The sequence below is a fragment of the Papaver somniferum genome, chromosome 2 (genome assembly GCF_003573695.1).
Source record: "Papaver somniferum cultivar HN1 chromosome 2, ASM357369v1, whole genome shotgun sequence".
Taxonomy (NCBI): Eukaryota; Viridiplantae; Streptophyta; class Magnoliopsida; order Ranunculales; family Papaveraceae; genus Papaver; species Papaver somniferum.
In genome coordinates, this window is record NC_039359.1 from 84,512,661 (window position 1) to 84,524,877 (window position 12,217).

The 12,217-nt window shown below is 35.7% G+C and overlaps 1 protein-coding gene across 1 annotated transcript; it reads left to right on the plus strand.

Moving 5' to 3' along the window:
- The first annotated feature begins 5,251 nt into the window (after nucleotides 1-5,251).
- Nucleotides 5,252-10,420, plus strand: LOC113348256 (protein trichome birefringence-like 19). Its single transcript, XM_026591962.1, has 2 exons — nucleotides 5,252-5,843; nucleotides 9,559-10,420. Exons 1-2 carry the CDS (start codon nucleotides 5,388-5,390, stop codon nucleotides 10,324-10,326), a joined length of 1,224 nt encoding a protein of 407 aa, XP_026447747.1. The 5' UTR covers nucleotides 5,252-5,387; the 3' UTR covers nucleotides 10,327-10,420.
- The last annotated feature ends 1,797 nt before the right edge of the window (nucleotides 10,421-12,217 follow it).

Sequence of the window (12,217 nt, forward strand, 5' to 3'; positions counted from 1 at the left end):
TCGTCACAGGACATATCTTCAAACCTGGATGAAACTGTTTTCATCTATTTTTAAACTACTAAAACAATATACACTGCATATTAAAACTGGATGAAACCAGTTCCATCCAGGTAAAAACCTGTTGAAACAATTTCGTCCAAGGTTTAAACTTCTAAAACAAAATACACTACATATCAAAACTGCTGGATGAAACCAGTTTCATCTAGGTAAAAACCTGCTGAAACAATTTCATCTAAGGTTTAAACCTGATGACACCAGTTCTATCACATGTAAACCAAATTCATTCAATTTCATTCATAACATTGGAAAAAATCAAATAACCAGACTCGTACACCACAACTAATTTCATTCATTAAATTGAAAAAACTCAAATAACCAAATGCAAACCAATTTTATTGAATAAAATACACATCCATTGAAATGAAAATTAAACAACCAATTCAACAAATTAACCTACTGAAATGAAAATAAGAACAACCAATTCAACAAATTAATCATGCAATTCTGAAAATAAGAACAAATCCGAGTTAGGGTTTCAAATCTTACGAGTTCTAGGAGACATTCTGTGGATAAATTGAAACCCTGATTCTTCAAATACACTGAACTGATCGATCGATTGAAACCCTAGAAACTTCTCATTTTGTAGTGTATTGTTGATGGTGTTTGCAGAATACGGTGCTTATGTTGAGAAAATACTGTTGATGAAACTGATTTCTTGTAGTGATATTGATGAAACTGATTTGTTGTAGTGATGATTGTTAGGAGACGGTGGATGAAATCTTTTTCTGCTACTGTTTATGGTGAGGAGATGGTGTGGGGAGATGGTGGAGGAATTGTTTTCTCTTCTGTTTTGTGAGAAGATGAAGAAGGGCGGTGGTTTTCACTTGAAGAGGGAGGGAGAACGTGGTTTTGTTTAAGAGAGAGGGAGAATGTGGCAGTTCCAAAACAGTAGTTCCGACAGTTTCAATTAAAAGATTCCTCTGTCCATTTGACCCAGGCGGAATGTCTACCGGTCTATTTGACCCAGAAGAAGTGCACTTTTGGTTATATAGCCCATTTTCTGATAAATAAGTGGGTAAGGTATTGCTATTGTATCGATCTTTGGTATAGATAACTAAAATCAACTGTTACTGATAGAATCTAACGTTTTCTGTCTAATTAAAGTATTATAATCATGTATCATACTGAAATTTCATATATTAGATGTTTAAATATCCTTTACAATAAGAAAATAACCATCTGAATGCACGAAACAAATAACAATCCAATTTTTGTATACTCAGTTACTATTTGAGTTGTAGAACTGATTATTTTTCCAACTAAAAGACCAACATAAATAATGAAACAAAAGAAAAAAAGGAAACAAAGTAAGATGACCAAAAGTGTCCACATGATAGATTTTATTAATCCAATCTTCAAGATTCCAAAAAATTATCATATAAATATTTTATCCCATGCTAATGACTACATAAAAATATATTACCCTTTTATCTGAAATCTTTAAACCCTAAATGCCGATGAGTGAGCAACAATGTCAAACCTTCCCCAAGATATCCAAGAAGAATTTCTATCAAGGTTACCGATGAATTTCCTCTTATATTTCAAGTCTGTATGCAAGAGTTGACATACGTTATTATCTAGTTCTAAATTCGTCAAGGACCACCTTAGTCTTACCAATTTTTTTTTCCTAGAGTCATGATATAAGATGTTATCCTTCTAGAAGATGTGAATTACTTCGTCAAGGACCACCTTAGTCTTACCAAAAACGTTTCTCTACCTCAAACATTCTCGATGATAATGATGACGATGATGGTATAAAATATGGAACCCGAATTGATGAATAAAAAAAATGAAGAAGATTAGAGATTTGACATGGTTGGACGAGTTATGTCTACTCCACGTAAGAATCTCCATATGAAGAGATATTTTATTGATTATCAGGATACACAGTGGTTTGTCTGCCCCTTTCTTGGGTTTTCTGGAGTATTTTATCTTATCTTTTTAGAGTTCACATCCTTATACAATTGACTTTTAATGATGAAGCTTAATTTTTGAGATATGCTTCGTCTGTGGTAACTTGGCCATCAAAACATCTAGAAGTTTTGTAATATCAACAAGTCAATCGTATTAGAAGAAAAAAGCTCAACATAAAATTGACTTTCTATGATAAAGCTCAACGTCAGTATATAACTATGAATCCAATCAACTCTATGAGGAGAAGCAACTAGACAATTTGTTCGATCTTTCAAAAAGTCGGATGTGTATCGAAATAAACTGCTTGTTTGGCTCCCAAAAAATCAAGTGTGCAAATAGTATCACAAAGATCATAATACCAAAAAGAAAAATTCTTCTAGTATTTAATCTTCAAAGTAACCTAGACAAATAACTTGCTCCTACTAATGATCAATACGTACAGAACGAAGTCTAATAACATTAATTTTGATCGATCACTAGTTTTATCTACAGATCTTGAATCAAGTGATCTATAATAGTCAATCCTCAAGAAAACTTGAGTGGCCTTATATCAAAAGAGATGGACCATGGAATAATCAAGTTTGATTTATCAAGGATAACTGTATTATTAGTCAATAAAATCAATAATCAAAAACTAAAATAGCAATACGATTTAGTTTCCCTCCAACGGTACTACTAAAAGCTTCTTGATCCAAAAGAAGATTTTAAATGAAGGAAACGCAAGAGATTTTTGTTTGTACCAAGAGTGAAACATATTGAGCCAGATTGCTACTTGAGCCACCATTTGGGGCTCATTCAAGTCTGCCATTCAGCCAACCAACTCAGAATGCAGGCTACTGAATCTTTTGGTCGGTCAAAATCCACGGTCGGTCAATGGTCAAAGTCAATGGTCGGTCAGTGGTCAAAGTCAACTGTCGGTCAACTATCAAAGTCAACATCTGGTCAACTCTCGGTCAACCAAGACCCATTCCTTATATATGTATTATTGAGATTTCTACAACAGAAAAAAATGGTGAGGGTAAATACTAAACTGCTTTCGCAACAACGAGTTTCGAAAATAGCCCCATAGTGATGCACCATAATGCAATATCGATCGCTCTCAGCCAGCCTCCCACTGGAAATGGATCGTGATAGTGTTGATTTTGTTCTGGGCCAAAATGCTCCAAACGCGTAACCTAAGCTTGAGATGAAGCTTTATCTGATTCGAATAACACATCTCTGAGCACGCATCATGTAATAGTGCGCGTGTTACACCCAAACCTATAAATGTCATTTCAACAAGCTCTGCATAAAGATTAATACACTTGCATATGAAGTTTAATTTTGAAATTTTACTGGTGGATTGTAGGAAAAAATAGAAATCATGAAAATACTAGAAACTTTCTGACGCTCCACAGTACAATAAATTTTATTATTGTGTGATAGTGTTAATGACTTGAGTTTCAAACTAGTCGCTACCAAATTATTTATCGAATTAGCGAAAATAAAAATGATATTTACTATTTAATTCAATAATTTTTTTTTTATTTCGGTTTAAAGGTGAAGGTTTAGCCGTTTGGCCTTGTGCATACTGATCCTGTTTGCACGAGATTTTTCAGGAAAATTCTATAACCGAGACTACTGTTATAGTCCAAATCTGAGACAATGAGTCCTGACCTTTGATCATTCCCCTTTTCATCCCACTACCAATCTCAATGTTAGAGTTATTCCCCTCTCTATCATTCAAATTATGCTATATATCGTGTCCCAAAATTGGACAAACCCCCGTAGTCCCGGCGGTAGGAGTGTCAAGATCCAGCAATAAAAGAAGGTATATTTTGATTTTGGGTCACAAAAAAGTGACCAGAATTGCGTTTAGGTCACAGTGAAATTTTAATTAGAGTTTGGATCACAGGACTGTCATTGACCATTAGTTAATTATTTATTTTTAAAAATTAATTTCAATTTATGTAACTCTGTTAGTTGGGGTTTTTACTTAACATCTCCATCACTACCACCAACTCCGGCATTAACAGCACCACATCCGCCTCCTTCAGTTCAAGCAACACCTCCACCATCACCTCCGGTACCACCACCAGCAGCACAACCACAAGCAAAATCAACAAATAAAAGAAAGAAAGAATTCAAGATAAGCACAAGAACTGAACAGGTCATTCAGGCCTTTTAGTAAACACCTTGTGTGTGTTCTATTGGTGGTGCAAATATGAGTTTGCTGGTGATTCAAACTCATCGTTTCTCCTTCCCTGTAAACCCCGCTTAAGTTTAGGTGATACGATCAACCGTTAAGAGTATTGGCTGCTTAAAGCAAGTTTGCTCATTTTTTGGGTAAAGGTCTTGATTCAGGAGACATGGAATCATAACCCCACAGTTATTATTATTGTCATAGGAACTTGGACAATTTCCACAACCCGTAACCATGGAAGACAAAACATCAGATCGATCACCACCAAAAATCCCTATATCTCCATTTTCAGATGGACAATTAATATCATCAAAATGGAAATCGAAAGTACCATCGTCTTCATCAAAAACGAACTCATTTAATGAACCTTCAGATACAGGTTGATCAACATCGTTTAATTAAGCAGTATCAATAGGTGGGAATTGAAAGGGATCAAACCCAGTGGATAAATCATTAAGGAGGTTATCTTCTTCATGGGAAGATGAAGCCATACTAAATCGTCTCTACAATTTCCACATTCGCCATTTGCAGGTTTGGTTCTTCTCATGGACATATAATTACGTCAATGAAAACATCCAATATAATGTGTCCAGCAAATAAATCAAAGGGAAGAAGATGAGGATATAACTAGTAAATAAATCGAATGCCAGATTTAAATGTGTAATTTCAATAATTTAACTTTTTTTTGGATGGTCAAGATGGTCAATAAATGTTATGTGCCCCAAACTCTAATTAAAATTTTATCCTGACCTAAACACAACTCCGATCAGTTTTTTGTGACCAAAAATCAAAATATCCCATAAAAGAATGGCCACTTCGCGCGCCAACCTAGACGAAGAAGGGGTCTGTTTTTTTGGTAAACATGTCTTGTCAGAGAATGTTCATTCTTGTAAATTAATTGGATACACATTGTGTACAGCTAAGATCTAGATAGGCATCGCATGTATAATATTACTCCTACAAGATTTTTCTTGACTTATGCTAATAGAAAAATGATATATCACACCCACCAGTACAATCAATCGTAACCAGCGATGCAATTAGCTTTTTGTAGAGACCTGTCTTCTCCCCCATAACCACCACATATTCATTTTATTCTCTGTGATTGTAAGTACGTTAACTTTATATAGACACTTGCTAGTTAACTTTGTGCATATAACATGTTAGCTCTCCACACTCTCCTTCTTACTTAACAGTCGAACTGAAACATCACTCTTCTTCTCAATTTTCAATGAAAGAGTTTCACTTCTCGAAACTTTTTTCTTTCACTGGAACCATCAAAATTCTCCAGATTCATACACCAAAATTCGTTCTTCTAATAGCATCAACCTTAATTCTTGTCACAGTAGTTTTTCATCATCATCATCACCATCATCTCACTTCTTTGTCGACTTTGAAGTACAGGAATCCGAATTGCAACATTTTTGAGGGAGAATGGGTTTGGAATCCAAATGCCACATACTACACGAATACAACATGTAATCACATACATAATCATCAAAACTGCATGAAGTTTGGCCGGCCAGATACTGATTTTTTGAAGTGGAGGTGGAAGCCAAATGACTGTGAACTACCTATCTTCGATCCATTTAAGTTTTTGGAGCTTGTACGTGGAAAAGCTTTGGCCTTTGTTGGAGATTCTGTTGGAAGAAATCATATGCAGTCTTTGTTGTGTCTCCTCTCAAAGGTACCTTATTAAGAGTTTATTCATATTTCTCAGCTAATTATCGCATAGAGCGGATTAACAACCAACCAAACTGATTTAAATTTATTTTTTCTAAAAGAAAAAAGAATTACTATTTGATTTGCTCTTAAAATATTTATTACGCATACATAATTAATGATTTAATGATTGATGTATGGAATTTGGCTTTAATTATTAGTAAATCCAGAAAGATGATGGACGCTTTGTTAGGTGTGTAGTCGAGACTCGGCTATCTTTTTTCTTGTTTTGGGTTGTTAAGACTCGACTATCAACATGATGTTTAAAAGTTTTCGTGTCACATTGACGTCTTTTAAGTATTTTTTTTTCTTTTTTATCATTCTGATTCGAGTGGTGCTGACGTGTTTCGAACTTCAATCACTAATTCATCACCTAACAATTTTAACAACGTATTACATTGGTATCAACCATTCGATATCTTAAATAGTTATTTGTGCTTTGGTTGCTTAGTATATATGGTGCATTATGGAGCATTTCACTCATGAGAAATGACATTCTACAATACAAATTCCATCCAATCGTGGGACCAATTTGTAACTCAAGTTTGTATGAAAGACATGCCAGATAATGCACTCTGCCCTTTGCATCGTCTTTTTCAATAATGCTCTCCACCCTTTGCATCGTCTTTTTCAATAGTGTCAACATTAGCATATGGTCCCGTAGTTATCCGTACTTACACCATGAATTGAACTTGAACACCCCTTGCATTTGAACGATTTTTATGGCACCATGGTTTTTTTGGGACTATGGTTGTATTTTTAGTAACACATTTAGAAGTAAATCTAGGTCATCCCTTATCAAGATATTTATATTAATACCTAAACTATCCTCCTGATTAATTTTCGGTAATGATTAGTGAAATGATTAAGCTAAAAAAGTAGAATTATTGAGAGAGTAAAGTTAGAGAAGATGAAGAAGAAAAACATGAAAAAAATTTACCAACCACAACCGGAGGAAGAGCATTTGGGTTATCAGGTATACTTCAAACTTAGATAATGTTGGTTTAATTGCTCCAAACTTTCAAAAAAATGAAATTTTTTATGTAGATTTGGGCCAGTTCGGTTACCATATGTCAAGAACATGTAACCGAACACACCTGAAAATGTAGTTCGGTTACGTTTTCCAAACACGCAGGTTACCGAACTCGCTCGTTAATGGAGGTTTTGGTCGTACAGTGTAATGTTCGGTTTGCCCGCAATGTAACCGAACTTTAGGGTCTAGAAGTTCGGTTGTTTTGCAAACAATAACTAACCGAACTTTACGTGAAAATAAAATTTTACCAACTGTACATAGTTCGGTTGGTTCGCAAACTTTTATCCAAAAGCGTATCTAACCGAACTCACCGATAAAAAAAAACCAAAGTTACAGTGCTATATTCGGTTACCGAACTTTGAACTTAACAAATTTACTTGGGTACATCTTGTGTGTTCGGTTACATATCAAATTGCTCTACCAACCGAACTTAAAGTTCGGTGATATCCTTATTTTGTGAAGGAACCGAACTTATAGACTTGTGTTGTTCTAATACAAGGAGTTCGGTTAAAAGTATTTTTTGCGAATCAACCGAACTCTGAGTTCGGTTAAGAAAAAATTAATTAGTGATAACCGAACTTTTTGCGACGAAACCGAACGTTTTCCGATGTAACCGAACTAAAAGTTCGGCTGAGACTTGTTTTTTGTGACGTAACCGAACTTTTCTCTGAAAAAAAACCTCCATTAAACCTCTCTGCAACTTCCATTTTCAACTCATTTTGATGATTACTTCTCATTTATTCAACGAAAAACGAATGACAAGTAATGGGTTTGTGATTAATGTTTTAAATTAAGCTATATATATAGAGGTGGTGGTGGTTGGTGGTGGCGGTAATCGGAGGTGGTGGTGGTAATCGGTGGTTGGTGGTGGTGATAATCGTAGGGTGGTGGTAATCGGCGGTGGTGGGCGATGGTGGTGGGAAGAGGTGGTGGTTATATATATAGAGGTGATTATTAGGTTAGTTTTAATTTAATTTAGGTCAAGGGTAGGTTAGTCATTTCAATACTTTAGGACACCCCATATAACTATAGGGAAGGTAGCCTAATAAAACCATGGTCCCTAAAAAATCATTCTTGCATTTCCTCAATTAAAGGCTTTTCCAGCTATGGCCTATGGATGGGGACCGGGTAGTCGACGAAATCCAAACTCCATAATGCAAATTACAACCTTGGGCCTATTATAGGCAACATCACAACCAACCATGCATAGATTTTTTTTTTATAAACAAAGAACATTTTATTAATCGAAAATAAGAGAATACAAAGTAACAAGTACAATACCGAGAAATCCGACAAGAAAAAGAGAAGGATTACCGGAGTAAGACAAATACAAGTATGAATAAGATCCGATTAAATCGGAGGAAAAATGGTTTTTCGCGGAATTAGAATCCAACCATTTAGTTAGTTTTTCTTCTTTAGAAAGAGATGCTCCCAAAATGGGAGTGATTTGCTCAAATCTCTTGGAACTAGTGATGAAGCTTCTGTCGTCAAAGAAATCACCGATGAAGATGAAGATTTCGTCGTTGGAGAGCATCACTATCGATCTTGAAACCCAACTCAATAACCATGAACCGCCATTAAAGAAAAGATAAGCCTCAAAAGAGTAAATAAAACCACCATAATGATGTAGATAAGAAGAAAACATAATAAAAACTAAGCTATAACTGTTAACTAACCTAGAAACCAAGAAATAATGAAGAAATCTGCTCAAATCCAACCCAAAATGGACTAGATCTGAGCAGAAAAGGGTTGTTCTTGATGGTTTTGTTGTTGAAGAAGAAGAACGAGTGAGAGAGGAGAGGAACTCTACCATGCATAGATATAAGTATCATCCAAACCAACCACTTTATATATGAACCTTGTTTTAGGGCATACAGAAAAATTTCTTGGCATATCAAATAAAGATAAAAACAGGTTATTAAATAGTAATCCTTAAAATCCCTTATCCATATATTTTGCTTAATAGCAAAATTGCCTTTATTCTTTTTTCTTTTTTTTTATTTACTTTTTCTAAAAACACTTATTTTTTTTAGGTTTTCCTTAAATTTTTTTTTTAATATTTACATCACACTAGGTTCGGTTGACAACTAATCAGCCGAACATCCGGGTATGAGAAGTTCGGATGATGAATAGTCAGCCGAATATAAGTCTTCTGGGAACATACCTAAGTTCGGCTGACACTTTAGCAGCCGAACTTCGCTCTGTAATTGCCGAATTTAGGTTCGGCTGATTCGAGAGAAAAAAATAAGACAACTGAACTTAGTGTTATCTTTCATAAAGTGAAGTTTGGCTATTATTTTCGTGTTTAATTATCAGCCAAACTGTTCATCGGTACCTTCAGAGTGAGAAGAAAATGAGTAGCTCAGTTGATAAAAAGAAAATTATTTTAATAAATTAATCGAGGATAACTAAGTAATTTATCTATCTTTGGATACCCCCTATCACCTCACCTTAGTTAGTTCAATTTTTTTTGTATGCGCAAAATTTTTCTTGTATGCCTTGAAATAGGGTTATTATATATGGTTGGTGGTGATGCTGGTGCACGAGCAATATTTCTTTTCTAGAATTGGCTATGAAAATTCTGGACACGGTCAAAAAATTTAATCAATGTTTATGTTTGTTTGACTGATTTTATTATTATCAACAGGTGGAGAGACCAACTGACGTTTCATACAGAGAAGACCAAGAATTCCAACGATGGTACTACCCCAGCTACAATTTTACTGTTGCCGTTTTCTGGACACCATATTTAGTAAGAACTACACACGCAGAAGTCAACGGAACAACTATTACTGGCCTCATCAATTTATACCTGGACGAATACGACTTAGAATGGACAACCCAGATCGATGAATTTGATTACATAATCATCTCTGCTGGACAATGGTTTTTCCGTCCCACAGTGTTTTACGAAAACAATAAACTCGTGGGTTGCTTTAAGTGTTTGAAGGACGGTGTCAAAAGTCTTGAATTGTCTTATGGTTATGGAAAGGCATTTCAAACAGCGTTCAGAGCAATAAATAGTTCACCGAATTTTAAAGGTACATCATACTTGAGAACATTTTCACCGGCGCATTTTGAGAATGGAATATGGAATGAAGGAGCGAATTGTGCAAGGAAGAAGCCGTTAAAGAGTAGTGAAATTACATTGGACTATGGAGCTTTATGGTTGTACAATGCTCAAGTGGAGGAATTTAAGGTTGCTGAAGAGGAGGGAAAGAGGAATGGAAAGCAATTTAGGCTACTCAATACAACACATGCAATGTTTATGAGACCGGATGGACATCCAAGTAGTTATGGGCATTGGCCACAAGAGAATGTAACGTCGTATAATGACTGTGTTCATTGGTGTTTGCCTGGTCCTATTGATTCATGGAGTGATTTCTTACTGGAGATGTTGAGAAGGGATGACTAATATTTGATGTAGAAATTTGTCTTATGAAAATGCCATTCTTTTGTATTTTAATTAGTCGGAAACAAATATTCAAATCAATCCCTTCACCTCAAAATATTGTGTAAAAAGAAAAAGACAAAAAAAAGAAGATAAGAAACCATAACCAAGCATTAACACTTGATAGTGTCTATCCTCTTGTTTTGGATTTTGCTTGATACTTGGCAGATTATTTACTGAGGAAGTATATCTTGAAACTTTTCTTCTTACGTTATCTCACATATTGGACGTTATTTTTGTGAATAAAAACGGATTTGAAGCTAATATTTTGAGGATATGCTCCTCTTACCAAGTTCTACATGCTTACCAAAAATGAACACATTCCGAAATATAAAACCTCACAGTTTATCTGTCTTAATTTCGACCAGATATATGTTGATTTTCGACGGCTCATTTTCAAAGTAGTAGATGGTGGTGTTACACGTCTAAGAATATACTCATTTTCAGTGTGAACGTGTAGCTTTTTAATATTAACATATCCCCAAAATATTAGCTTCATATCCATCACGGTTTGGTTTTTATCCGCAAAAATAATGTTCAACTTGTGAGTGTTGATGGTGGATTTTCGACAAAGGTCAAAATCGGAAAATCATGATATTGCATGTTTCTAACCCGGATTCATGAACACATGTGACGATTCATGATTTACGATCCGTGAACCGTTTCACGATCTCTGACTGAGTGAGCGTTCCTCTCAGAGCCATGATGAACATGTTTCTCGAAAGGCCTCCCTGGCTGAGCGTTCGGTGCTGCACATTTCATCATTCCCTTTATGTAGAATAACATGATTGGGCGGTCCTCTGGACATAATTGTTTGTCATAGGGCTTAACGCCTTCAGGACGTCAACGATACTCGTTGTTCCCTGACTACATATAGAGACCCACCTCTACATAGAATAATGTTTAGGTGGTTCTCTAGACATAATTGTTTGTTAGAGGGCTTAACGCCTTTAAGACGTCGACGATACTCGTTGTTCCCTGACTATGTAGAGAGACCGTGTATAGATTCAGGCGGCTCTCTAGATATAATTGTTTGTTAGGGGGCTAAACTCCTTCAGGACGTCGACGCTGCACGTTGTTCCCTGACTATGTACCTTTCAGAACGAGTATGATGCTTCAACTATCTCATATCTCGATTCTACAATGGATTAGTTCTGTCGTGACATTCATCCACTGAATTCCTAGAAAATAATCTATTATATCTCATTACTCTGTTCCCTGAATCCAGTTAACCATCTTATCTCATTACTCCGTTCCCTGAATTCCCCGGTTGGATTCATGGATTAGTAATATATGCACAATTCATAATTATTACTCTGTTTCATGAATCATTCTCCGCTGAATTTCATGAATTAGTAATAATTACTCAACAATCGGGCATCTGGACTATCACCGAGTAAGCCCCAAGAAAATGGTGCAAGTGCACTCAACAATGATGCACGAACGAGCATTCGAATATATGGACAAACGAGGAATCCTACACAAAATAAGAGAGAGAAAATAATATTTAAAAAATAAAAGAGGCGCCTAGGGATCGGGCCCACCTGCCGGCCGTTCATGCCGCCGTGGCCGGTCCCCCATGCCTCTCCCTTTATTTTTCTTATTTTTATTTTCATGATCTCATGAAGACTCCTTCATTCGAGCAACTTTCCTTTTTTGAGCAAAACTCACGGTTTCTCCATATTTTTACGGTTTCATGAAAAATAATAAAATAAAGAAAGGTGTCACGGGACCGGGCTACCTAGCCGGCCGGCCATTCCCTAGATGTGGCCGGTCCCACACCTTGCAATCCTTTATTTTTCAAAAATATTATTTCCCTCATCTCATAAACTCCTCCGTTTGAGCAAAAAACCCT